Source organism: Anser cygnoides, chromosome 6 (assembly GCF_040182565.1).
Source record: "Anser cygnoides isolate HZ-2024a breed goose chromosome 6, Taihu_goose_T2T_genome, whole genome shotgun sequence".
NCBI lineage: Eukaryota > Metazoa > Chordata > Aves > Anseriformes > Anatidae > Anser > Anser cygnoides.
The window spans coordinates 16,348,860-16,375,523 of record NC_089878.1 but is presented as its reverse complement, the minus strand read 5'-3'; the positions used below and the strand labels follow the sequence as shown (position 1 = coordinate 16,375,523).

The window sequence follows — 26,664 nt, the reverse complement described above, 5'->3', positions numbered from 1 at the left end:
CTCCCATATTTCTTAACATGAGCACTGTTACAAAGCAGTAACATATAAATACTAGTGCACAAATTCTACTCCCCACTTTCTGTTATGATGTCCTGCTGCCAGCATCATTCAGAAATAGCCAAAGTAGACTTCCTGTTCAGAGCCAGTATATGGCTACAGCAATGAAAACAGATGGAAATATTACTGTACTTGAAATTCGCATCAGACTAATACATCACCACTCAGTGAAGATCAGAAACTGGTTATAGATAAGACACACCCTGCAGCTGACCAGCTATTTTAAGTGTGGGTTAGGATGGAAATGCAAAATCAGATCAAATTAGATCAGCTAGCATTAACATTTCTCTAGGGCTGCACATGTGTTTGAAACATGGCTCCACAAGTACTAGCAGCTGTCACGGTGACCATAGCGTGAATGAACACAACAGCCAGTCCGGCAGTCTGTTATTAACAACAGCATGTAAAAAGTGCACCTAGAAAAGTTATTTCTGAATACTCTGAGACAATGGAAATATCCATCAGAAATATCTTGAGATCTATGTGCCTACCTGCCTGCAGACACAAGTAGCATGCCACAATCGGACAGGTCATAATCCAGCAGCACCTCTGACAAATTGTCTTGTTACTTACTAGCTCCTACCCAGCCTCTGGCATTACAGAATATAGGAATAATCTTAGCCCTTTTCATGGAACAGAACAAACAAGTGGGAAGTAGAATTAAATCTTACACTTTTTGTTTTGTTTTTAATTCCCTGACAGTATAGCTTTCTTTCTGCACCAACACAAAATTTCCACCTTCTGGAGGACTCCATAGGGTACAGCAGGACTCAATCTATCCATGTGAACCGAAGAGTGCTGCTGTAGTACTGAAGAGAGAAAGCAGTATTGTCTCTGCATTAGGAGGGAAAAAAAAGGCAGCGTGATCGTAAGAACCCTTTGCCTGCTCTGCCATGGAGAATGAGGGAACTACTTTTCCTGCTTCTGTGGATACTCATTCCCTCTCCTTTATGACTAATATGTTCCCTTTTCTCACTATCACTCCCTCAAGCATTTAGCATCAATAACCTTCAAAGTTAAACACAAGTAGATCCCATCAAATCGAGAGCTGGAGGTCAGTGGACACTCAGTGTGCAACAGAACAGAGCACAGGATTTCATGAAACATGATCATCTACTTTGCAGTGTACCAACTAACTCACAGAGCTCTTGGACCCTTGTGGCTCCCACTAACATTAACACCGCCTTGCACCAACACTCCCAGCAGTGGGAACCAGCAAAAATTGTCCTTAAGCAAAGTATAGCCTGACTTACCTTTAGGGCTGACACTGATGTAGTTAGATGTGTGCATGTTTCATGCTTAAGATTGGTGGTGGAAGGCTGTTTTCAACTCCACAGATATGCAAATCCTCAGACAGCAAATACAGTGAGAGAATATACATCAGTTCTCTGACATGGCTCCCTTTGAAAGCAGCAGAGCTCTAACTTCTAGGGCTGTCCAAGGCTTTAGCATTCAATCCTAAACATGACTCCCCAGCAACTTGCTGCCCATACAGAAGCCACCTTCCACCAGGAGACTGGGCAGTACATTAGCCTCCTCTTCTGCTTGCTGTCAAAGCCCAGGCTGCTGCACTCTTTTGAAACCCCAGGCAGCAGTCTTGTGATATCTGCAGTGCCAGATGAGCCCTCCCCTCCAAGGTGAATGTATTCTTTCCAGGCTTGTGTTGAGCCAACAGAGGAGTGGCAGAACCAGCTATCTGTCTACGCTACCAAAACAGGAGACAGAGGGATTTGGTCAGCCTCTTTTCAGTGGTTTGTAGGGACAGGACAAGAGGCAATGGCCAAAAAATGGATCACAGGAAGTTCCGCATCAACATGCGGAAGAACTTCACAGTGAGGGTGACGGAGCACTAACAGGCTGCCCAGGGAGGTTGTGGAGTCTCCTTCTCTGGAGATATTCAAGACCCATCTGGATGCCTACCTGGGCAACCTGCTCTAGGGAACCTGCTTTGGCAGGGGGTTGGACCCGATGATCTCTTGAGGTCCCTTTCCAACCCCTTAAAATTCTGTGTTTCTGTGAAAACCACTTATGGACAAAGCCTTTGAAAACAGGCACCCCAGCATTGGGGGGGATGACCAGAGACAGATCAAATGTCACAGAGCTTTTTATACCGTCCACATAGAATTTATTTATACTTTAAAAAAGCTACACACAATACTAGATACATTCTAGCAAAGACACACATGCCAGGAGCTTGATGGCTGCCTATTCACCACTATTTCACTTCTGGCTCCTTCTCTTCCCCTTCTTATCAGCTTGCTTGCCTTGGCACCAGTACATTATTCAGAAATCATCTTTTTCCTCTTTGATCTTCTTGGTCATTTCCTTGGCTTTGATCTTTTTCTTCGCACTTTTGTAGATAGGGGAATGGAGGAACTCCGTGTTTGTAAATGGGTCACCCCGTCTCAGTTTGCTGCAGAACCAAAAGGGTTAGACTGAACCATGAAGAGGTTTTTTGAATACACATATGATTTTAGTCTCTAAAGTTTCTGTTTTTACTGAAATGCTTCCACCATAAGATGACTGGGTAGTACAGTTTATTTGTTGTCCCCTACTGGATCAGCTATACCCATACAGAGTACTTTCTGAACCATTATAACTCATTTCTCACATGAAATTCACACTGCAGTACTTTTCAGGGAAAAACACAGCATCACCTAGCCAGCACAGGCATTGTTTCAACAAAATCAATTTAACAAAAGACATCATTTTAGGAATTCAGTGCTTCTGTACAGTAGCTACTAGATATACAACAGTTTCTTTGGGAAAAGATGCAGCTCCTTGCCTTGGTACTCATACCTGCCAGCAGCAGCAAACATTACCCAACCTGCTCATGGGGTGCAGTGGTTTCAAACCAATGGCTAGCTAAGCTCCAACACACTGTTTTCTCACTCTCCTTCCTCAACAGAGCAGAGGGAGGAAATATGATGAAAAACAGTTCATAAGTTGAAATAAGGACAGGGAAATCACTCACCAATTACTATCACAGGCAAAACAGATTCAGCCTAAGGGAGATTAATGTAATTTATTGCCTACTACTAACAGACTAGAGCAGTGGATACTAAAAGCAAACTAAAAAAAAACCTTCCTCCCATCCAACCTCTTCCACCTCCTCTTCCTGAGCAGTGCAGGTGAATGGGGGCTGTGGTCAGTCCCGAATGATTCGTCTCCATCGCTCCTTCACGGTCACTGTCTGCCCCACTCCAACATGGGGCTCCTCCCACAGGACAAAGTCCTTCCTGAACTGGTCCTGGGCGGGCTTCCCACAGGCTACAGTTCTTCAAGAGCTTCTCCAATAATGGTCCGTACCATGGGGTGCAGTCCTTCCGGAACAAACTGCTCCAGCATGGGTCACCCAGAGGTGGCAACTCCTGCTCCTCTGTGAGCTCCTCTCCACAGGCTGCACTTCTGGCCCAGAGTCTGCTGTGGGGGCTCTCTCTCCAAGGGCTGCAGCCTCCTTCAGGCCATATCCAACTGCTCCACCACAGGCTGCAGCATGGAGATCTGCTCTGGTGTGATACACCACGGGCTGCAGGGGGACGACCTGCTCTGCCAGGGGCCTCTCCACACACCACAGGGGAACTTATGCTCCCTCCGTACCTGGAGCACCTCCTGCCCTCCTTCTTCACTGGCCTTGGTGCCTGCAGGGCTGTTTTTCCTCTACATTCTCACTCCTTGCTCCCAGCTGCTGTGCGGTATCTTTTTACTGCTTTCTTAAATACACTCACAGGTGCAAGCAGCACTGCTCATTGGCTCAGCTCTGGCCAGCAGCAGGTCCCTTCTGAAGCCATCTGGAACTGGCTCTTATCTATCACGGGGCAGCTTCTGTACTGTTCTCACAGAGGACACCCTGTCAGCCCCCCTTCCCTATTAAAACCTTGCCACATACACTGAATATATGGGGAGACACCCTCCTCAAGATCTTGCATTCCTTTCACTGAAACCTGATTAAAATGGAAGTATTACTTAATTGTTGTTTAGAACTTCAAATAGCACAGAACAGCAACAAGGAAAAGCAGGGCTTTCCCTTTATTCTCTTTATTTATCCTACATTTTAACCTCATGTTAATCCCTCATTAGCACTAGGCTACCACATACAAAGTCTGCTAAGAGTTTTTGTTTGGTGAGGGAAATTGTTCTTTGACAGCTTGTTACCAGAAGCCTGCACATGCATCGATACTAACGCAGAATTTCTGCTTAACCACACTGTGGCAGAAGGACTCACAGAAACATGAAGGGTAAGAGGGACTGAAGACAAACAAAGCGACAGAGGATCCAGCCCTGGAGAGCAAGTGTATGAAAGGAGAGCAGGGTTTTGCAGCACAAGAAAAGTCATGGGAAGGAATAGTTTAAATCCTAACCTGTTGAGTTTTGGCTCTGCATAGCAGGTTGGTTCTCGCTTCCGCCTGATTAAGCGCCCTGACACTTCTTCCGAGCTGGGAAGGGACAGAGTCCTGGCATTGGTCAGGTCCTGTAGTGGTTTGGTCTCTATAAAGAGAGACATGCACATGAGTTGATCAAAGTGTTTCCAAATCAAAGTAATTCCTTAGAAATATAGCTGCCAAACAGAGAATGTCAGCATTACCAGGTTTCTCTGAACACCGCATAATCCTGAATCTAATCATGTCACCTCTAAACTCAGGAGACCATTTTTGTCCCAAAATCCCAGAACTGCTTTTCAGAATTCAGCTCACTGATCAAATTAGGTTACTCACTGAAAAATATTGCAAATACTACAGTCACTAATACTGCAAATATAACTGGGCCCAGCTGTAGCAGCCTCTCCTTGCAGAAATTGTAGTTGACAATTCTAATGCCCAGAAGTTTACAGGTTGTAGAAATCAAGTTTAAAGCACCTCAACAACCTAGGAGACTTTCAGCAAGGCTTCCTGCAAAGCAGGACCATGCCAATGTTTACTGCAGCTTTCAAAATAAAGTCAGCCAAGAAGGCAGGACAAACTTCCCCCCTTCTCCACAACCTCACATAACTGTTTACAGAACATGCAATAACAAGTTCCTGAAAAGAATCAAAGTAACTACTGCTACCAGACATGGGATAATACCTCCAAATCCTTTGGGAAAAAAAATGCAAAAAAAAAAATTCTCAATGGGGGGAAAAAAAAAAAAAGCTTGTGTAGCTCCTGAAGAATTTTCATTGATGTTACCACTTAAAAGTATAAAGTCTGAACCCTTGCAGCATTAACCATTCGAGAGGAAGAGCTGTTATTTTTAATCATACCCTGTGCCCCAGTACTGCCAACTCCAGTGGCCAGGGTTAGCATCAGGTTATGCCTTTCAACTGTTTGAGCAGGTCAGTTTTTTAAATTGACAGGCATGCCCTGTAGATAGCAAGAGTGGAAAAAAGAGGACTTGCAGCACGTGCTCTTAATCTCCCAGTACCTATGCATGAAAGAGCAACCAGAAGTTTCTACAAGAAAGCTGATAAACTACAAACAAATGCAGCCATGAAAGTGACCGGCCAGCGTAAGTAGAAGCATAAATTGTGTACTGAACATTGATCTTTAACTCCATAAACCATGAGAGTATAAAGACAATCTGCATCCTTTGGTACCAGTCTCCAAACACAGGTCCCTTCCCCACCCCACCACCTACCAAGTTTCTCCGAAGATGAACTCTGGGAATGATCTTCAGAACTTGACCCATGCTGGTTTCTTTCCCCAGGTGTTTCTTCTCCATCCCTTTCTTTAAAAACCTGAGAGCATTCTGGCCAAAGAGAGGATTTCTCTGGGATTCTGTTGCCCTCAGTACTTAAGCTCTCGGAAACCAGTAGATCTGTAAGGCCAGCGCTGATATGTAAAGCTGCAGAGCAGACCACAGAAGAGGACTCAAGACTTTGTGAAGAGCCCATAAGATTATTTGTACATGATCTCTCAGCTATCTGCTCCTCCAGGGAGACAACTGGCTCAGGCAGCAAATCTGCAGTGCAGGGAAGTTTCCCCATCGGGACAGTTTGCTTTGATGCAAGTTCCACTGAACTTCCAGGGAGCACACTGGCACCATTGCTCTGTCTGGTGAGGAAATCCATCTTTGGAGTAGGGGTGTTCCTGTTCCTCCGAGGCTTTGCTTTGGGATCAGCCCCTTTTTGCCAAGCATTTGTGTTGTCATCTTCAGCTTGCTCCTTTTCTTGAAGGTCCCCTGTTTCTTTTTTATTGTTCTGAGCAGCTATCATCTTCTGAAGTCTGGGAATTTTGCTAGCTTGGCTCCCAGGAATAGACCTAGAAGGTACAATTTCATTTCCTTCAAAATTTGTCTGGACACTAACCAAGTTTCCTGTAAGATCCGAAGGACAAACAACATAAGTCTTCCTGCTACATTTGTCTAGTGAATTCTTCATGCACTCCTTAGCTACTTCTGGAACACCTATACAAGATCCAAAATTATCTTCATTTCTTTGATCACTACAAACGCTTACCCTGACAGTCTTCCTCCTGCTTGTCTGGCTTCTTTTAGGCTGTTTTTCAGCTTTGGCCTCTGGTATCTTCACATTGCTTACGAGAGTCTCCTCAGAGTCATTTATTTGCCTAATTACTACAGTTTTTCTGTTGGTTTTCTGTCTGATGCTCTTTGTGCTCACACTTGGTAAGTCCTCCTGTAAAGCACATGCATGTGAAGTCTCATTCCTCAACAAAAATGAGTTTTGTAAAGTGGATTCATCTGAGGGAACTTTATGACTTGAGAAGGCATGAACTGGACTTTTTAATAAATCCGCCATGCTTCCGAACTCAAAGACAGCATCTTTCTTAACTTGTTGCGGTAAGTCAGCACTTCCAATACTATTCAGTTGTGCTGGATTCACGACGTATGTTCTTCTGGGAACTCGGACTTCATCAGGACAATGGGAATGTTGCTCCACACTGGAGCCTCTGTTCTTCCTCTCCAAAGACCCCACACAAGCCTTCTGCCTCATATCTGAGGCTTCTGACTCACTAGAACCTGTTGCAACTTTTGACTGAAAAAGCTTCATTGCATTTAGGGTACTCTCTTCATCCTGAGGTATATCAGGGCTATTTTCCACATTCTTTTTATTTCTTTTCTTTTTTCCCGTGCTTGCCTTTTTAACAGTTTTTTTCTCACTAGTTTTACAGTTACCCTTACTTTTAACCTTTACAGGAATAAACTCCGAGACTTTGCTATGGCTGGGATCTATTTCAACACCACACCCAGTTTCTTCAGCCTGTGGCTGATCACAGCAAGTCTCTTTACCCAAAGATTTTTTATTGGGACTAACAGTGGCTTGAGAAGATGAAACCAGGTAGCTGGGAGATTTCAGCTGTGCCTGCGTGTTGCTCTTGCTGGAGCTGCTGCTGTCCTTAGTCAAACTCCACTGGGTTGCCTCAGTAGAACTGACATGTGGGAAGGTATCCTCACTAGAAGATAGAGTGCTTGTTGCAAACAGGGTGGAACGCTTTCTTCTCTGAGTAACATGCCCTTTCGAGAGACGATCACAAAATTGCTTCACCATCTCATCACCTTCATATGGAAGTGGCTGACTTTCCCAAGCAAGTGCTGGCAAATCATTGAGATTTTGTTGAGTGGTGCACAAGAGCTCTGTTGGAAAGACAAAATTAATTCCTAAGACTGAGGAACATAGCAGACAGAAGTCAGCTTTCTCAGTACCACTAGACACATGTCCTACACACTACCACAAAGCCCAAAGACAGAAAAGGCATGGTTTTGTTCCACAGGGACTCCCCAAACTCACCATAGTAACAGAATTGCTCAGCTGACTTTGCTCAGAACACAAAGGCAGCCTGAAGCGAAATCCCTTAAACAGCCCTAACATTTAGGGATGCTCAGGATCTACATGAAAGTTATTCATATGGCAAAGCCACGTGGAACAGGAGCTGTGCACCCAGTTACATTCTGGGGAATAGCACCTTCAAGCACTTCCGAGAAGTCTTATGTAAGCTCAGTCCCTATTATTCAGAAAGACTAACAAATAGTCTTGAGATACTGCAAATGTCAGTCATTCCCACTAAGACATCCCATTCTGGGATACTCATAGCTCTGCTAATATCAGTGTCACTGGAGCACATAGTTCCTAATTGTAATTAGGAGCTACCAGGGCTATAGTTTGGAGCAAAGGGGAGCTATGGTACTACACTCATACACAACATCTACACACATGCCAAACCATACCAGAACAACCACAGAAGATGCACACACCTCCAAAGAGAGAAGAGTCAAGGAAAACCTCTTGTGCTTCCATTGCTTCACTCTGCTTCTTCCCATTTTCTTCCTGGTGGGACTGAGGCTTCTCAGCAAACTGTGATGGCAAAGCATCTTTGGAGACAACAGGCACAATTTCCTGGGGCTTATCAGAAGCAGATCTCCGAAGACTGACCGAGGACTTCCGTACAGCTGTGGATCTGCCACCTTGCTGTCCCACATCACATGGCTTTGAAACGGGCACCCTCAGTGGCATCAGCTCACCACTGGTGAGAAAGAACAACAGTAGAGCATGTTTCATACCTGCAACAGGCCTCAGAATCCAAAAGAACAGGTAGGCAGTGGAGTGACCATCCCTGGGGGTGTTTAAGGAAAGACTGGACGTAGTGCTTAGGAACATGCTTTAGTGGGTGACAGTGGTGGTAGGACCAGATGATCTTGGAGGTCTTTTCCAACCTTAATGATTCTATGATCTACTGTCTGTGAAGCAACACAGAACATGGGCTGGGGAAGAAAACTGTTTTTTCTTTGTGGCTGGTGAGAACCATCTGAAAGTCATGTGTTGCAGTGGGTTTATGGGGCAAGGTTTTAGCAGCAGGGGGCTGCAGGGGTGGCCTCTATGAGAAGAATCCAGAAGCTGCCCCATGTTAAATAAGGACTGGTTTCAGACAGCTCCAAACAGACCCACCACTGTCCAGAGCTGAGCCACTAAGCAATGTTGTTTGCACCTCTGTGAGAACATATTTAAGAAAGGGAAAAAAACTGCTGCACATCAGCAGCTGGCAGAGAGGAGTGAGAACCAGCCCTGCAGACCCCAAGTCAGCGCAGAAGGAGGGCAGGAGGTGCTCCAGGCACAGAGCAGCAGTTCCCCTGTGGCCTGTGGAGAGACCCCTGGTGGAGCAGGCTGTCCCCCTGCCGCCCATGGGTCCCACATGGAGCAGATCTCCACGCTGCAGCCCGCGGAGGAGCCCCCGGTGGAGCAGGTGGATGTGGCCTGGAGGAGGCTGCGGCCCATGGAGAGCCCCCGCAGGAGCAGGCCCCGGGCCGGAGCTGCAGCACGTGGAGAGGAGCCCACGCAGGAGCAGGGGGTCTGGGGGGAGCTGCTGCCTGTGGGGGACCCGTGCTGAAGCAGTTTGCTCCTGGGGGATGGATGGACCCCATGGTACAGAGCCATGTGGGAGCAGTTCTTGAAGAGCTGCTGCCTGTGGGAAGCCCTTACGGGATCAGTTCAGGCAGGATGGCATCCCGTGGGAGGGACCGTGAAGGAGCAGCAGAGGAGTGCTATAGACTGACCACAGCCCCCATTCCCGTGTGCCGCTTAGTGGGTAGGAGGTGGAAGAGGGTGGATGAGGGAAGGTGTTATTAGTTTGTTTTCCTTGTTTCTCACTTCTCTAGCTTTTTAGTAATAGGCAATACATTTTATTTGTCTCCCTATGCTGAGTCTGTTTTGCCCATGACAATAAACTGTCAAGTGATCTCCCCATCCTTATCTCAACCCTTGAGCCCTTTTCATCGTATTTTCTCCCCCTTTCCCTTTGACAAGGGGGAGTGAGAGCACTTGTGGTAGAGCTCAACTGCCCAGCTGGGTAAAACCACCACATGTGTTTTCAAACACAGGAGGGAGAAGGTTAAATTCATACAAAGACTTGGCACTAGGGCAAGTAAGACAAAAAATGGCAGCAGAAAGACACAGGGTAAAGGAAAATATCAAACTGGTGTTTTAAGAAGGCATCTCATGGGAAAGTGACAACTGGGCACACACACAAAACGCAAGGAATTTCAGAATCTGACATTTTAAGGCCCACCTCACAAAATGACCATCTGCACTAGTATCAAACCAACTATCTTCAGTTATGTTGCTCTTCCGGCCACGGGACAGGGATGAAGAACTTGTATGGACCTGGAGAACAGAGAAACAGAAGGGTGGCTTAGAGCTCTTGCAATCACCTGTGCAGCCCCTTGCACAGAGACAGCAGCAACTCAGTTTCACCCAGAAAACTGTCAAATATACCAGTTACCCTCTTCAATTTAAAACTGCACAACCAAAGGTCCCATCCTCCCACTCCAACGTTTCAAAAGAACGGAGTCCCTTGCAGAAGGCTGCTTGTCCCGCTTCCAGGAGGATGTTTGCAGGCACAGGCCTTGGCTCATACAGCTATTTGCTGGTTTACAGAAGTCATTTACTGCAAGTTATGCTCAATGAATTGCAGCAGAGTCAGATTCTGCCTCCACAGGCTTAGGAATAAACTTTAGGTAGTTCAGGTAGTTCCTAGTCTGAGACTAGGAAGTAAGGTTTCCCCCAAACACCCCAAGTGACATGACATACATGAAATGTCTTATTCCCTATTCCAAGTCACCATGGCAACAGACAGCACCAGCATGCAAAAATCACAACCTGGCCTAAGCAGAAGTCTCCTGGTCAATACAGACAATGACCCAGAAGAAGACAGTTTATAACTGTAGCCTCTCCTGTGGAAGTTACCCAAGATGCAACCGTAAAAATCATTAGCACCAAGCTAAAAATGAGAATGCAGCCAGCAAGCAAGCCGATAAAAACAGAAGAAATGTCAAACACTTGAAGGGAACATGCGACACAAAGCAAGACAAACACAGCCTCCTTTCTAGTACAACTAATGCACTCACATTTCCCCACAGTTTACCTCAGACAGCCGAGCCATCTTAACTGCAGCCACAAGGTTTTCAAGTTCTTTCATCGTGTTATTCTAAATTGAGGTAATAAATAGAGAAACAATAAGTTCATTAAATCTAAACATCCGTTCCAACAAGGACAAAGATAGCCAGAAAAAAAAAGTACAGCCCTTCTGGGAAGACCACAGCTTAGAAGAAAGATTAAACACTTATATGGAGACTTGTTTCAGATGCAGAAGATACAGACAATCAGCGACTGCCCACACACCTCTCCCAAGGCTGAGGTACTAGTGCTACCCACCACCCCTCTCCATGAAGGCCCCTCTGTTAGTGCCATACCAAGAAGCAGAGTTTGTGCCGCAGCACGGCATTCTGGAAGTGGCAGTGCTCCACCTCCTTCTGCAAGCTGATCTTCTCCTGGGTGAGCCGCTGTGCATTGGCTTTCTCCGCATTGAGGGCCAGTGCCAGTGCTTTATTGTTGTGCTTTAGGGAAACTTTAATAGTGGAGGAGTTGTCTGTAAGCAATAGATAAGTAACGCAAAGAATCAGCATTCAAGGTCTCATCCATGCCTTCCTCTTCCCAGATGAGCCTTCCCTCAGGCTCAGATCTCTACAACTCAGTAGTCCTCTACACAGTCAGTAGTATAATTCCTTCCCATACAGAGGTAACTACAGAATTCTCTAAACAGCAGCAGGGAAACTTTCCATAATAACCTTCAACACTTCAGACACTGACACCTTCTCCATTCTCAGAGGGTCATGCTCAGTCAGCAAGCTACTACTTCAGTTCTTAATGAATGATGGTATGGTTCAGGAGCTGAGTACAGACAGATATGCTTCTGGTTGAGCAAGTCAGCTATAGCTCTCAGTCCTCATCTCCATCCAAAAAGGAGAAGAACCTGCCTTCCTCTGTAGCATCCGTTGAGCAGATTTAAAGCCTTATTTCCCAATTTCAAAATAAATAAATAGAAGTAACAATAACATTTAACTTTTTAACGGTAATCCAAATAACCCTATGCATTACTTTCTCAGTATTCCCCCCCCCCCCCCCCCCAAAAAAAAAAAATCACAGTTGAGCTAGCTTCTGCAATAGATTACATAAATATCAAAATACTTTTTACACTTACTTCTGGTGTTTGGACCCCCAGCATGGATCCTGAGGACTCAGCTACCCAGAGTAATCTAATGCCATTGGAAATGCTACTAGAGCAGCCTGCAACGGCCCCAGCTGCTGTTTGAAAGCAGCACGATTCCTCCACAGCTTCTGTTATACTCGCCAGTCACATATATCTCGGGCACCTTCAGGCATCTCAGGGCACTCCACGCTGCTCTGCGGGGTACTGAATTCTCCAGAAACCCAGAGGCCGATAAGCCATTGTTAACTCTAAGCTCCGGGTAAGAGACTGCCTCCCCACCCCACCTAAGGCCAAAGGCACAGTTAAAACCTAACGCAGCAGGCGGCCTCTACACATGCTGCAACGCGAGATATACTCACTAAGGATTTTCGTTTTGATTTTTGACGCAAGCGATGCATTCAGCTTCGCAGTTCTCAAGACACCGTTTTTCTTCTCCCGCATCCGCTCCCTCACACCGCTCAGGCTGAAGGAGGGCATTTCGGAAGCCTCCTGCGATGCCATGGCTGGAGGGAGCGACACGGAGCAGGGTCAGCACCCGCAGCAAGCACTCCCCAGCAAAACCCTACGCTCTTCCCGACAAGAGCTGCCTCCCCAGGCGCCTCCTGCCCCGCAGGGAGGACGCGGCCACAGGCACGGCGGCCTTGAGAGCCCCCCAAGCCCCCTGCCTCGAGAGCTGCCCCTCGCGGTGAGGGAAGGACCCGAGCAGAGGCGGCCGCGGCCGCCGGCCGATTTTTGAACGCAAACAGGGCGGCGGGCAGGCCCGCCCCTCGCCCCGCCCCGCCAAATGGCGGCCGCCTCCCTCAGCCTACCGGGCGGACGGGGACGGGGCCCGGCTCGCATAACGGCTCCAGCTCCGCCGGCTGAGGGTGCCCGTCCTCGGTCCCTGTAGAGCGTTACGTGGCAAGGCTTTGGCTGCGAGCGGGGCTGCGGAGAGAGCCCGCGGTGCCCGTGCTGCTGGGCTAGGCCCGCGCAGGCCGCACCGCCATGTTAGGGGGAGCGCTCCACCCTCGGGACGGGGGACCCGACAGCCACCTCAGCGCAGCCGCTGGCAGCAGGCGCCGCATCTCAGGCCGTGCTCGTGGGGCTGCAGCGTGGGCACTGGGGGCTGCTGCCGACACCCGGCCCCAGGCGCACACAGCTAAAACGCTCCTAAAAACGCCTCAGAAAAGCCAGAAGATTGGTTTAAAGCACAAACCCCAGCCCAAAGTTAGGGCTTGGGCATCTGCAGAACTCAGCACCAGGCCTCTAGCCTGCAACTTTCTCCTAAAGAAAAAAAAAAAAAAAAGTAACATTTTACAGCCTTTAATAGGGTTGCTAGCCCACACCTGACAGTGTTTAAGAGACATTTGACCAATGCTCTTACTAATATGCTTTAACTTTTGGTTAGCCCTGAAGAGGTCAGGCAGTTGGACTAGATGAACTTTGAAGGTCCCTTCCAACTGTTACCATAAAAGTCGGTCAAAGAAACTCTCTAAGACTCAATTTGGAGTTTTAGAAAGCAGGCTGGACGTGCTGGACGTGCAGGGGATTGGATCCTCCACATAGTGTGTGTACCAAGTTGTTCAAACTATAGGGGTTATATGCAATCAAAACATAAATATTCATCAGACTTTTGTGAAATAGTTAACATATTCACCCGTAACTCATTAAACTATGTAAATGTCTTTGACACATGCATTTATTTCCATCAGTGGTCTTTTGGGGGTCTCTGGTGGTCATCGGTAGTCTTCCTCACTGTGTTCACTGGTTGAACCCAGTTCTTGTGCATGCTCAGGCTCTCGTTCTTTCTTATCGTACTGTTTCAGCTTAGGCATGCATATTGAGCTTAGTCGGTTACACATCCAAGGACATATGCATAGCATGACTTGCTCGCCTAATCTTCTTCTGACACATCCTCCAGGCCTGGATCATCTTGCCCTTACTTTGAGATACAAGTCTGTATTTTCTTACAGATGAAGCTGGTTAAGTAACACAAAGTTTCTAGCCTTCCTTCTAGTAACTAAACATGGTAAGGTTTGAACTATCTGCTAATAAAGCACTTCAAATCTGACTCTTGTTCTATCAAGGAAGAGACCATTTGTCCTTTTAGCTCAGTATCAAAACTGAACTATTCTATAAGGAATTTTTCTTTCAGTAATTTACATTTTAGTCCAAATTTGTTCATAACTTTCCAAGCACCTTTAAGTGTATCTTCAAGAAGTTGGCATTGCATATGAAGATGTTAATATTTTAAGGGAATGTCATAAAGCAAAGCATCCAAATAGCCTGAAGAACAGCAGCTTACAGAAGTGCAGAGGTGATTTGCAATACAAACAAGACTGGTAAAAATGCTTTCTGCCTGCTGCCATGTCTGGCTGGAAGTGCCAAATGTGAATGGCAGCTCTTTGCAGTAGTCCTAGATCCTACTCCTACTACTATTTTATGTGGTATATGTTAATATATTAGCTAATGCTAACATATTACCCTGTGCAAGACATGTCCTGTGTCCTTTGGAAGGACAACAGCAGAACTGAGTAGGTTATGTTGGGATTTCCTGCCTGTTAGAATTCTTCCTAATACTGTAAGCAAAAACATAATATTGATGAAAGAGCAACTAGCGTGATCCGTGCCATATACCATAGACACTGTTTTAGTTTTTTCTCTGTTCCATAACCCTACCTCTACTGATAGCTTCTTTTACAAGCAATTAGATCCATCAGAAGAAGCAGTGAATGGTCTCAGCCTCTCTTGTCAGCAAGTCATCTATGTTTGCAACTAGCCACTCAACAGTGAAACTCAATTCCTAAAAGCGTAAAAGGATCATTTAACTTGAGGCTGGTAGTTCAACCTCAGGGTGCAGTTTTAACCTCTTTTCTGTGGGTGTTTTTTTTTTTTTTCCATTTTAATTTCTCTCAGCTCAGCAGCATTGTTTCTAAGTAACAGGAGAAAGCTACAGTCCTGCATGAAGCCATAGCTTAATTTCCTTGGCACACACACTCAGTGGCAGAAGCAAGAAGGGAAGAGCCACATCAAGAGGGAAATGCACCTCACATTTATCTGAAGTCAGAGAAGTTCCAAACCCAGATCCTGAAGCCTTTTACAAGAGTTGATACAGGTAGTGCCTAATTTCTTGTGTGCATGTAAAAGAGAATATGGGAATAATATTCAGTAACAGTGAGCTTACTAGGCATGTCATTAGTTTGTGTATTATGGAACAGAGAAGTAAAGCATGCACTTTGAGTTTACAATACATTGGTGGGCCAAGTGTGAGCTGCTCTTTTTGCTATGTCCTGTCAGGCCAGCTGTTACCTCATCTCTTCCAATCTGCCCTACTCCCAGTCCATTCAATGATATACAGCTAACTGCCTTTGTACCCCATAGATCTGATAATACACAGTGAGGAGTGCAAGCCATGTGCTAAACAACTCAGAATTGGCAGCAGGTTAACAGAATGCATTATGTGAAAGAACATACATCACTGTGATGGGGATGCAAGCAACCTGCTGGCTGACACTCAAGATAGATGTCCATATTAAATGGGCCTACCCTGCCTATTTGCCATTACCAAACTCCTTACCCTCTCTTTCAGCACTGTGAATGTTGTCTTCTCTTTCTTGATTAGGTTTTCTCTCAGTTTCTATTGCAGTCCTTCCTGGGAATTGGTTTTGGCCAGATTTTTGAAGTTAGTCTCCAAGTGTCCCATACTCTTTATCCCTAATTCAAGTTTTTTTCACTGACAAAAGCACTTGGTAGGACACACTTCTCTTTCTCTCTCCTAGATCTCATTGAGCCACTTATATTACAGTGACAGCTAGAGTATCTCCAGTCATGGAAAGAAAACGCCTAAAGAAAGAGATTGAAAAACTCTTGTAAGTTGTAACTGCCCACAACTTCCTGCACTGCATTTGAGATAGACTTGTTTTCATCACAAAGAATTGTAATACCTAGCTGAATGATAGCTGTAAATCCTTTGTCTTCTTTTGCTGAAAAGCACAAACAGATCTCATCCAAGATGTAAGACAAGAGGAAATGGCTTTAATTTGTGCCAGGTGAGACTTAGGTTGGATATTAGGAAAAAAATTCTTCACTGGAAAGGTTGTAAAGTATTGGAACAGGCTGCCCAGGGAAGTAGTTGAGTCACCATCCCTACAGGTCTTCAAAAAATGTGTGGATGTAGTGCTTAGTGACATGGTTTAATGGTAGACTTGGCAGTGCTAGGTTACAGGTTGGACCAGATGATCTTAGAAGTCTTTTGCAATCTAAGTGATTCTGTAATCCTCTTTTTCCTGTATAGCCTACATGCAATCTGCAGTGTGAGAGGTCCTGACTGCATATGTGACAGTAGAGAGGTTCCAGCAGAGAACTTGCTCTGCGTAAGTGGGAGTGAGCAGGGAGATGCAGAGTTCCTCCCTTGCTGTGCAGTCAGTACACAGCCAGTGCAGCAACTGTCTGGAAGGGATCTCCTAGCTTAGGCAGCAGCATCTCATGCTCTTTGATTAAGGGGTGCCCAGCAGATAACTCTTAGGGAATGTAAGCAATGTTTCCTCTACTTCATGTAAGTCCCGTACCCATCTTCCATAGGACTCCTTGCATGGATCAGTAGTACTCAGTCTGAAGTAAGGTTGCTGAATCAGGCCCCCTACAAGGGAGAAAACCAAGCATCAGTGAAGCATCTTTCAATCTTTTGCCTGTACAGTGAAACTCCTGTAAGCCCCCAGACTTCTAATATTTGACTCACATTTGTATTTCTTCCCATATTTTGGAGCTTTTCGGTAAGACAACAATATGGTTGGACAGAAGCTAAGATTAGCAGCAGCGATGCATAAAATTAACAGCTTTCCAAATTAGTAGGGGTCTGTGAGGAATCCTGCAGCAGGTTCCTAGCACTGACTTACAGCAAATTTAGTCCTGATTTTGCACTACCTTTGGTGTCGTCCTACATTTCTCAAGCACTGGATTACTTAGAACCAGTTGTAATTCAAAGCTGTTTTCTTGCTTTAAGGGGAGATTATGTTGGCATCAGACTACAAGAAAATGGATTTGATCCAAGTGGACAAAGGCAGCCCACCTTTCTAGATGACATGGTAATGACCAGACTTCCTATTTCCTATCCTATTCCCTTTATCTGCAGGGCTACTGAAAACTCTAAAGGATGTCTGTTTGATACAGTTAATAACCTTTTCCTACAATGATCAGTAAAAGCTACTTACAGAGATGAGCTTCTAAAGAGATTGGCTGTGAACAGCATCCTAGATGTAACGTATCCAAGGTAATACAAGTTTTCACTGATTTTCCAGCAAGACAAAGCTCATCCACAGGGGTATTTGAAGAAGTTTAAGTCAGCTAAGCAAAGGTAGTTTTTCACAAACTAACCTGTCTGTAAATAGCAAAACATCTTTCAGCTAAGCTGAGGAAGTCCTCCTGTGGGTGTTCAAAACCCCTCAAATCTCAGCAAATGTTCTACAGGTGTACAGCTGGTAAGGTACCCAATTTAGTTGAGGCAATACTGGGCTACAGCTCACCTTCCCTACATTTCTCTGGTCTTTTTCTCATTGCTCAGTTAAACAATTAGAGTAGAAAAAAACACATGAAGCTCTTCTGTCTTTCCAGGTCCATTACAACTTAGCCTTCGCTGTTGCTATGCTGTGGTTATGTGACTTGGATGCTCAAACTGTACTGACAAGAGAGAAAATGTGAGTATTGCAAGGCTAAGATCCTAGTGTTGCAGTATGAAAATGGAATATAAGCAGCAGTGAATCAGGCCCAGGAATTCTTTGTGCTTTTATAACACCACACTAATAACCTTCTTGTTCAAAACATCATGCAGGAATTTGGCAGCTCGCAGCCGATACATGTATCCCAATCGAATTGAGAGAGAAGCTATGATATTATCTTCCTATGCTGGGATATTAATGGTAAGAAGGCAAGAAAGACAGCAAAATCTTTTTCTGTATGGCACTTGTCTAGAAACACTCTGTACCCTGTACGTCTTTGTTCATAGAAAACAGTATACAGACAGTGCACATATTACAAATCTGACTTTTTTTTAATCAGGTAGCCATTAAGCTTCACTCAGCCTTAGAAAACTGAATAGACAATTTCAGTAGGTGGCCTTATGCATTTGTGTAGGTTTCTTGTTGCACCCAAACACAAAATGGTGAGCAAATTTTAAGACCAGATCTCAATAGATTTGTACTAGCAATACAAAATGGTACTAGGAGTTGAGGTGAAAGCTGTTTCAGAAACCAAAGGAAAAGGATATCATGTAGATTTCACACATTAACTTCAAAAATTGCTTCTGTGAGCTGAACCACTCTCTTCATCTCTCTTCACAGAATAGCATTCCCATTGAAGAGATCTTTGAGATTTACAGCATGGGACCTTCAGCAACACGATGGCAGAGCTCTGCAAATGTGAGTGATTTGCTGTTCTTTCAGCATCTCTTGTAGGGGGCTGAGTGAAGACTTCTCACCGGTAGTATAGTGCTTTGGGCTGGCATTCCAAGAATGCAATCCACACGTGACTCCATCATCTATCTTTACCTCTCAGCTGTGGACTGTTTTCCTTCCCACTCAGGCTAAATACTGTAGAATTATTTCCTTGTCTCATATCTGCCATCAGTGCTTAGATCTTTGCAGGCAGCCTTTCAGCATCACAACAAGGTGTAAAGCCATGTAAGGTTGCAGGTATCCACTGTGTACCTCAACTCTTCTGTCAGTCATGAGAGTGTGCGTCTCTTTCCTAATCTCTTAATCACTTACAGATCATGCTATCTGGGACTGCTATAGCTACTGTTTATCCCAGCTCTCCCATACTAATAAAGAGGGGATTTACTTCTACGAAAAAAAATTACTGTTAGACCAGCAGTGGTTAGAAATGTGGATGACAGCTGGCAACATCCTACAATAAGCTCTCACATCTCTATGTTAAGGCAGAGTATAAACATTAGAGATATTCAAGACAACAGGCTAGGATTGACATTGTGAATTTTATCTTAAGTTAGCACTTCCCATCTTCCTTTGTGGTTCTTGTCGATCCTCTCTCTGCAGATCCTTCATGAACTCATTGACTCATTTTTCCCCTATGTAAGCCGATAAATCTTCCTCCTAGGAAACTGTACTGTAGGTCTGAGATAACTAGGACAGAGATTAAATGACTTGCTCAAAGTCAGATAGTCTATCTGTGGTACAGCCAAATAGTCCCAGCTACTGTTTGCAGTTAAAAAGTTTCCAGAGAAGCAGGATATGTTTCCTTGCACACAGTGCTCTGACAACTTGACCTGCTGTCAGCCCCTGCACCAGAGTTGTTTGGGTCTAGTCAGCTCTCAAGACAGGTGGCAGAATGTGTGCCTCCTGCATCCCTTTAGCTGATATTTCTGAGTGTATTTACATAAGCAAAGGAATCCAATACTGTTTGAGACCTTCCAGCCCCATGCCAAGCAACTCAAAAACCCATGTAAGCAACCAAGCAACCAAAACTTCAGCAAGAGAACCATGTGGCACCTCAACTCAACTATTTTTAAGAAAAGAGCAGCAGCCCAAGGGGTCGACATATAAGGAGACACTTTAGAGAGGTGTTCCTGGAAGGTGGCATCCCCTCGATGCCATGGCCTGTAGGTGACCCACAGCAGAGCAAAGACAGAAGCACTGAGGAGCAGATGAAAAGTCAAGAAGTACAGAGAAGTGGTAAATGGAAACCATTTGCACGCAAGCCCAACCCATGCACCACCCATCACTTCACAGATGGAATTGGAACAGACTGAATGTAACCGTGAAAAAACAAGGGAAACTGAGAAGAGGAAGGGTAGGAGAGGTTTTTGCTATATTTGATCTCTGGGGTTTGATTGCTTGATGCTTTCCTGATTGCACCACCACTGGGATCACAAATCTCTAGCAGCATGAGAGCTACTTCTAAAATCCCTACACCATCTTTTAATGTAATGAGTCACCCGCTGCATGTTAGAATATTAGAATAATGTGCTTCTGGGTTTAGAGGTTTATGAAGGCTTTTTATTGACAAGCTTCTTTCTGGCTTAAATGCCTAGCTGACCAGACTTCACGGTTCCTTTCTGGCTTGTACACTGGTGTGGGACTTTGCCAGTGCACGACAAGCATCGACACATAAGAGCTCTGACTTCAGTAGCTGACCTCCAGGGAGATGTTTTTGTTCTTGAAAGGGTAGACGCAGCTTGTTTGGCTCTGCTGTGCATCTGCTGAAAATTATCGCCAGGCTACCAGAAAATGAAACTGTATTTGGTGCACACAAAACTGGGTAGAGCAAACAAACCTAACTGAGCAATCAGATGAATACCATAAAAAAATCAGTGAACAAAAAGAAGATACTTGCTTTAGCTTTGCTGATCAGATCGTATCTTGGTCCTGCACAGATTTCACCAGTTAAAACTCTTCAATCCTATCTTGCCCCGACATTAACACCTACACCAGTCTTAAAGGGGTAACTCATTCCCAAACACATTCAAAAGACTTTCAGCTTTGCTTGCACTAAACACCTTTCAGAACCTATCCCAAACTTTTTGACATCTGCTGCCCTTTAGGTCTGAGAATCCAAAGAATAGATACTAATTGAGTGCTGTTAAACAGCTCAGTGACTCCTAGCTTTGGCCATAGCAATGATAACAATGATAAGCTATTGGACCCTTCTCCCACCAACCTCCAGCCTAGCCTTGTGTGCTACGAGCAGTGAAGTCTCCCACTGAATAGAGACATATTTAGATTCTATAATATTTGTGCCTTTTAAAAACGTTGGATAGTAAACTCATGTTGTTCGCCCCCTTTTGATCTTGCAATAGCAAACTAGCTGCAGCCTTCTCTTTGGACATAGCAAAAAGCTGAACTATTCACCTCACACCTTACAGTATTCTAGGGAGAGGTGGAAAAAGGGCAGTCCAATTACTCACGAACATCCACATGTAATCCAGCTTTTGTGGCTTTGGCATAATACTTTATAGAGGAGCAGTCCTACTAGCATACTCTAATTACTGATAATTAGAAGCGGGAAAGGAAGACAGGTCCAAGGAGATACAGCTTGCTTCAAAAGTGCCGTGTCTGTGTTCAGAACAAGTCTCTCTAGATACAAATCTTTATTCATACAAGTAGTTACCCCTTAAAAATAGTGTATTATAAACTTTAATTCATGACTCAAGTCAAAAATATTCTGTATGGCCCAGACATTAACAAAAGAGCAGTTCTGTTGGAATATGTAGGATTCCTTTTCAGTGACAGTTCATTAAGCAACGATTAAAAACTGCTGTGGAATTGTTATCAGACCGTATTAGACGATCCACATGTAATTTGGAGTTTCTGGTACACACAACGTCTTGCTTGGCTTTAATATTAATGATGGACTGCCACCTGGCGTCCAGAAAGGGCTACAGCTACACTCTAGCTCACAATTACATGCATCAGAACAGCCGAGGCCATAACCTTTGTTGAATATTCTCATGGCAAGAACTGGAAGTGCCACTACATGCCACTTGGGGGCATTTCACAGCCTGTTTGTTGAGATGACAAATTTACCCCTCAGCTTCTGGGTTAAGCATATGGATCAGCTCTCCCTCCTTTTTCTGCGAGCATTACACTGTGTATCTTTTCTCTCATGGTCACTATAGGCCAGAACCCTTTTCTCTAGTAATTTCCAACCCAGGATATTTTTAGAAGTCACCCTTTTAAGTGCACACTACACACTGCAGAGGAGTGACGTTTTCTTGTAAATTTTCCAGCTACTCATGCTGTTTCCCATGGTGGTTTTTTTTCCGCCTCTTTGATTTATATTCTGATATTATGCAAACAGAGACAAAGAACAGAAATAGTTTCTGTTCATCTCGTGTTACTGTGCACTTGCCTAAATCCTACCCCTTGTGGACTCAGGGATACTTCCTTGGTAGTGACCAGGTAGCAAAGTTACAAAGTTTTCTCAAGATGAAGATAAGCCATTGTTATCAGGATCACCAGTTCCTATTTCAGCCAACAACGTTGCTTAATTTTAAGTATGGGCTTAAGCTCATTCCTACGCTGAGAATGGAACTGAAATGTTTTGCTGAATTTGAAGACTAAGTGTAGTTCATTTTCCAAAGCCCTAATTAGTTTAGGTGGTTAAATCTACTGTTTTCATTAACAGTAGCTCTTGGAAGACAACTTACGCCTCCTTAAGAGTTCAAAAGTCAAAGAACTGGAACGCAGCCATCTCAAAATTCTGTTTGTTCATCTCAGATTATCTTCCCCCACATTTCCCATCAAAACCAAGTAATGGAGATTCCTATTATCCCCCATCACTTCTGAAGCCTTGACTTAGGTCTCCTCAAAAAATCAAGCACCAGCTTTACTAAGATACATAGATACTTATGGAGCTTAAGTCACATCCTAGTGGGATTTAGGAACCAGAAGATTTATGATTCATGTGCAGGGACATCCCAGGCTGAGAAAGATATGATGATAGCCGTAACAACTGCCTGCTGCTTCTCAGAGTTTCTCACCCCACTGTCCAGACATTTCAGCAGCTCAGCTGCTCATGTGGCAGCTGCCACTAGGATATTATGGTAGACCACAATCCCTATGCTATTCCAGTATGTGCAGGGCTATAAACTGCAGCAGTTCATCTACTGTGTGGACAACTGAGATGCTTGTGCAGCAGGGTTGGGCACTTCAAGAAGCTGGGTAGGCCAAGCAGTCAGACCAGACACTGCCAGCAAAGCTGTCCTCATTTGTCCATCAGGGCTCTGAAGCAGTTGTCTTACTTTCAGCTGAACACACAGCAGAGTGCACCCATTTGGCTTGGCACAGAGTTTCTGCAGATATACTGATCTGTGAATTGTCCTTCCAGGACCACTGGATTCAACCTTTCAAGCTCTCCCTGCATCCCTTTGCCATGCTGACTGCCCCCAAAGCTGCAGAGTACACCAGGAGGCACAGTGAGTACATTTCACCCCAACTCCCAGGAGGCCAGGGCAGGGGGACATGGGGTAGCTGCACCTGGCCCAGCAGTGCCACCAAGCTGGGGCCTGCTAAGCTCCAGCAGCTGCACATGGAAATGAAAGTAAACCTTGGTCTGTGCCTGTTCTTTTGGGTGTGGGAGGGTACAGGCATTTTCCCCTTGTAACTTAGAAATAACATCTAGCTCAGGCTCCTGAAGTCCATGACAATTGCAAGAGGGGTATTTTCCTCAACTTCAGATAAACAGTAAGATTGTAGGACCAGCCTTCATAACTGATCATCACTGGTTTGTTCTTAATCTTGGACTGACATTAGGACATTTGCATAGGTCAGTTATGCTACTGGCCAGTGAAAGAGCTACGCCCCCCCATCTCTACTGCTTCTCCTGATGCAACTGAAGTGAGAGAAACTCTAGTGCCATTAGGGAATTTGAAGTGGAACTCTTCACCTTCAACCATGTATCACAACTGATCCCATAGAATAGGTCTGTATAACACCCTGAGGGCACTTTATAAGCCCAAGATGATGCAAGGCTCTTTCTCCCAAGGCATCAAGTACCAGAGAACAGCAGCAAATCAAAGAACTGACCCTCATACAGCATGGAGAGCTAAAAAGGACAGCAAGCAACTGGTTGGCAAAGTACAACAGGAGAACTGGAACAAGTCAGCAAACCAGTTTTGCAACAGCAGGGCTGGATTTGACGAAGTTGAATAAGCCCTGACTTCAGTGTGCACCACATGTCACACAGCAGGAGGGAAGCTGATCTGCCACACAGTCCCCATCTCTCCTCATGGATTCAGCCCCACATGCTGTGCTTTCATTTATTAACATTTGCATCCCACAGCGAGCTACAGAAGCAGAACAAGGAGCCTCTCCAGAGAAGCCTGGACCAGATTTGAAAGCAAAGAATGCAAGGGAAGCAAATATGCAAAGACCCAGACTTCATGTACCTCACTCAGCTCTAAGTGAACAAGTGAACTAATTAGTGTCTTCTAGCTTGGCACTGGTAATGCATTTATGTTTTTAGTATCTTAGTCATCATTCCTTCCTTTCCAGTCATCATGTACCTAAGACACGTTTTCTCTTCCCATAGCTCCCTCTCTCCTGCTTCTCTGACTGCGTTGGAAGCTTACATTTTCCCAGTGCACTCCTACTGCTTCTCAACCCACCATGCTATTTTTACAGAGCCAAAGAGAGGATGCAGCACTTCAGAGGCAGGAATTATACATTTTCCCTTTTCTACAGTGCTGTGCAACTCCCACTCATGATCCAGAGTGGGATAGGAATAAGCATCCCTGCATGTGACATAGGGGTTGTACCTATTAGGATGATCCTATTTTCTTCAGTTGTCCCCTTTAACCATCCTTTCTTATTTTCTTAAAGGACTCAGCTACAAAGAGAAAGCTTCTTCCTGCAGTGCCAGTGCAGCACTGAAGCCTGTCTTCCATTGTTTGTAGGTCTCTAATGGATTGGCTTACATCCATGACGTGCAGCCCAAAAACACTCCTTGAACACTCTTCTTTTCCTAGATGGACTGTCACAACCATCATCCTTGTACTACCTCCACCTTGGGATAAGATTTGGGCGCCCATCATTTCCTCTCCATATCCCTCCCTTCCTCTGACTGGAAGCCTGGGCACATTGCTTTCAGGGCTCTGTAGGGCAGTAGAAGTATTAAATTAAGGAGTGTTAAACACACCACTGCTGAGAGGTGCATTTAACACTCACTGCAGGGTACAGAGACTCCATAAGAGCTTTTTACATATAAGAATGACAGAATTAAAGACTCCCAGCTACTTCTAGCCAGGTGATATCCATCCAAAGTAGGGTCACATACTGTACAACTGCATTAACCCATAGCTTAGAGATGGTCCTATATCCTAATGCAGAAATACTAAAGAAAAATAACCAATAAACACTTGGAAAGCAAAAACATTTTTATTCTTATGCCTGTTGATTCTCAGACACTGAGTCTATTTACAGAGATGCCAAGAGACAGCACTGCACAAGAAAACCTGGCAATAGTTACACTGAATCAGAAGTTCCAGTGTTCTTTTAGAAGTTCTCAGACTCATAGCCTGGTTTCAACTCATCAGGTGCAGTTCTTCCTTTTTTTTTTTTAAGAAGGAACATGTATCACAAGTTTCCTTTTAAGACAAATCTAAAGTAGTTGCTGTAAACACCAGTCCTCTCACTTCTAAACTGCCCATAGACTTCAGCATAGCATGGTACATTCAAAAATTACAAATTAACTAGTAAGTTTTTGTGCTGACATTGATGGGGCTTCTCAGTCATACCATGCCTTTCTCAACTTTCTCTTCAAGCCATCTGAATCAAAATTCAAGGCCTAAGAGATTCAGATCAGGAGGCTAGAAGGGACTTCAGATCATCACCAATATTGTCCTCCCTAACACAGGAAGCCAGCAAGTCTTAACCCACGAATTTCTGCAGCATTGGCTGCTTTGGCCTGGCTGGTTCACCCTGCAGGAAGCAGGATTTCCAGAACTCACTGTCCAGTCCCACTTAGCAGCTTCTGCCTCTTCATGGCCCACATTCACTGCCGGGACAGGCCTGCCCTGTCACACTCAGCACAGGCTCATCCCAGGCACTCAGGGCATCCATCAGCTTCTAAACAGACTTCTGTTTTCCCTGCAAATAAGGTCAGTAGAGCAGTAGGCAGCAGCTAGTGCCAGGACCTGAGCAAAATTAATCCCAACTCAAACAGCACCAGTCTGATCCCTTGAAAGGCAAAAACTGTGCTTCGAAATGAGGTCAATACAAGAAGGGAGGGGTATTACTGAGGGGTACTGATGTGAGCACAAGTAGCAGAACAATGGAAGGGGGGTGGTTAAGATTAAACAGCTAGAAAGAGAGCTTAACATCTTGTGACTGATTTCTGTTCACTGACCTGCAATAAACAAGACTTTAACAAATAAATAGGTCATTAGCTGTTTTATTACAACACTGTCTTTGCTATTAGATCACTGCCATGAACTTCACTTTTCAATGGCTAGTATTTCCTGCTTGTTACAGAAGAGCCTGTTGGAGTTAGCAGGAGGAAGCAACAGGATAACCAACATATTCAGTAGCACAGGACTATGCACTTGCAAAAGACAGACAGCAACAAGAACAAACACTGGAGTCAAAGCAATGAGAGATTCAGGTTTACTCCATCTGTCCAAAACAATGTTGTGGTAAATGAGGCTGTCTCCACAAGAGGAGTTACACTTGGAAGATTCAGCTTCTCTGCTGTGTTTTCCATAGTTAACCATGGCCAGAGGTGCTCAAAATAAGAATTAGCCCACACCAGCTCCAAGAAGGAACTTGTTTGTAGCAAAGTAGAGTCAGAGGACACCAACTGCCAATTTCTACAGACTGTCACCAGGTCAGATGTCATGGAAGTGATCTGCAAGTTACTTGCACATTGCCAGTGCTAAACATATAGTCAGTTCACATGAAGCAAGTATGTGCCATGGCTGCCAAAGTCAGCTGTGGCCAGACTTTGTGGCCTTCCCTGGGAACTTGCATTAACATTCATTGCTCAAAGAATGCTGCTGTGCAATCCATGCAGCAATAAAGATGAATGATGTACAGGAACTCTTAAAAATCTATCCACCAGTTTGCCATACACAAGGGATTACACTTCGAAATAACGGTGTTGCTTCAAACCACCAAGCCAACTTTGCACTACATTTTCATACTGG

At 44.8% G+C, this 26,664-nt stretch overlaps 2 protein-coding genes across 6 annotated transcripts in view; one reads left to right on the top strand and one right to left on the bottom strand.

Annotated features, from left to right (window-relative positions):
• Positions 1-2,159: 2,159 nt before the first annotated feature.
• The window catches only part of LOC106030058 (shugoshin 2-like), a 37,292-nt gene continuing 12,787 nt past the window's right edge, over positions 2,160-26,664 (bottom strand). The window contains exons 1-9 of one of the 3 annotated variants that reach the window (XM_048061596.2): positions 12,842-13,023; positions 12,392-12,535; positions 11,236-11,411; positions 10,908-10,970; positions 10,053-10,147; positions 8,245-8,513; positions 5,671-7,626; positions 4,419-4,545; positions 2,160-2,470 (exon numbers count right to left, since the gene is read on the bottom strand). In XM_048061596.2, the coding sequence (XP_047917553.1) occupies positions 2,341-2,470; positions 4,419-4,545; positions 5,671-7,626; positions 8,245-8,513; positions 10,053-10,147; positions 10,908-10,970; positions 11,236-11,411; positions 12,392-12,535; positions 12,842-12,872 (2,991 nt within the window). In that variant the 5' untranslated portion in view covers positions 12,873-13,023 and the 3' untranslated portion in view covers positions 2,160-2,340. Of the gene's footprint in view, positions 2,471-4,418; positions 4,546-5,670; positions 7,627-8,244; positions 8,514-10,052; positions 10,148-10,907; positions 10,971-11,235; positions 11,412-12,023; positions 12,353-12,391; positions 12,536-12,841; positions 13,024-26,664 lie in introns of those variants that run through there. The other 2 variants (XM_048061597.2, XM_066999119.1) reach the window with 2 other exon arrangements.
• Positions 14,963-26,493, top strand: C6H2orf80 (chromosome 6 C2orf80 homolog). Of its 3 annotated transcripts, XR_010832201.1 has the most exons (9): positions 14,963-15,126; positions 15,791-15,880; positions 17,014-17,095; positions 17,622-17,704; positions 17,839-17,926; positions 18,347-18,424; positions 22,851-22,938; positions 23,508-23,966; positions 24,054-26,493. XR_010832201.1 is itself a non-coding variant. In XM_048061599.2 (8 exons), exons 2-8 carry the CDS (start codon positions 15,840-15,842, stop codon positions 23,672-23,674), a joined length of 627 nt encoding a protein of 208 aa, XP_047917556.2. In that variant the 5' UTR covers positions 14,963-15,126; positions 15,791-15,839; the 3' UTR covers positions 23,675-26,493. The 3 variants fall into 3 exon arrangements, 2 of the variants coding, with proteins under 2 accessions (XP_047917556.2, XP_066855240.1); XM_048061599.2 differs by having other exon boundaries at positions 23,508-26,493; XM_066999139.1 differs by lacking the exons at positions 23,508-23,966; positions 24,054-26,493 and having other exon boundaries at positions 22,851-23,501.

What these genes read in the sequence shown, in the direction of transcription:
- C6H2orf80 (XM_066999139.1), top strand. Translation starts at nt 15,840, where the DNA reads ATGGAAAGAAAACGCCTAAAGAAAGAGATTGAAAAACTCTT. An exon ending in CCACCTTTCTAGATGACATG is followed by an intron (nt 17,096 to 17,621) that starts GTAATGACCAGA and finishes CTGTCTTTCCAG; the next exon opens with GTCCATTACAACTTAGCCTT. An exon ending in GATGGCAGAGCTCTGCAAAT is followed by an intron (nt 18,425 to 22,850) that starts GTGAGTGATTTG and finishes TTGTCCTTCCAG; the next exon opens with GACCACTGGATTCAACCTTT.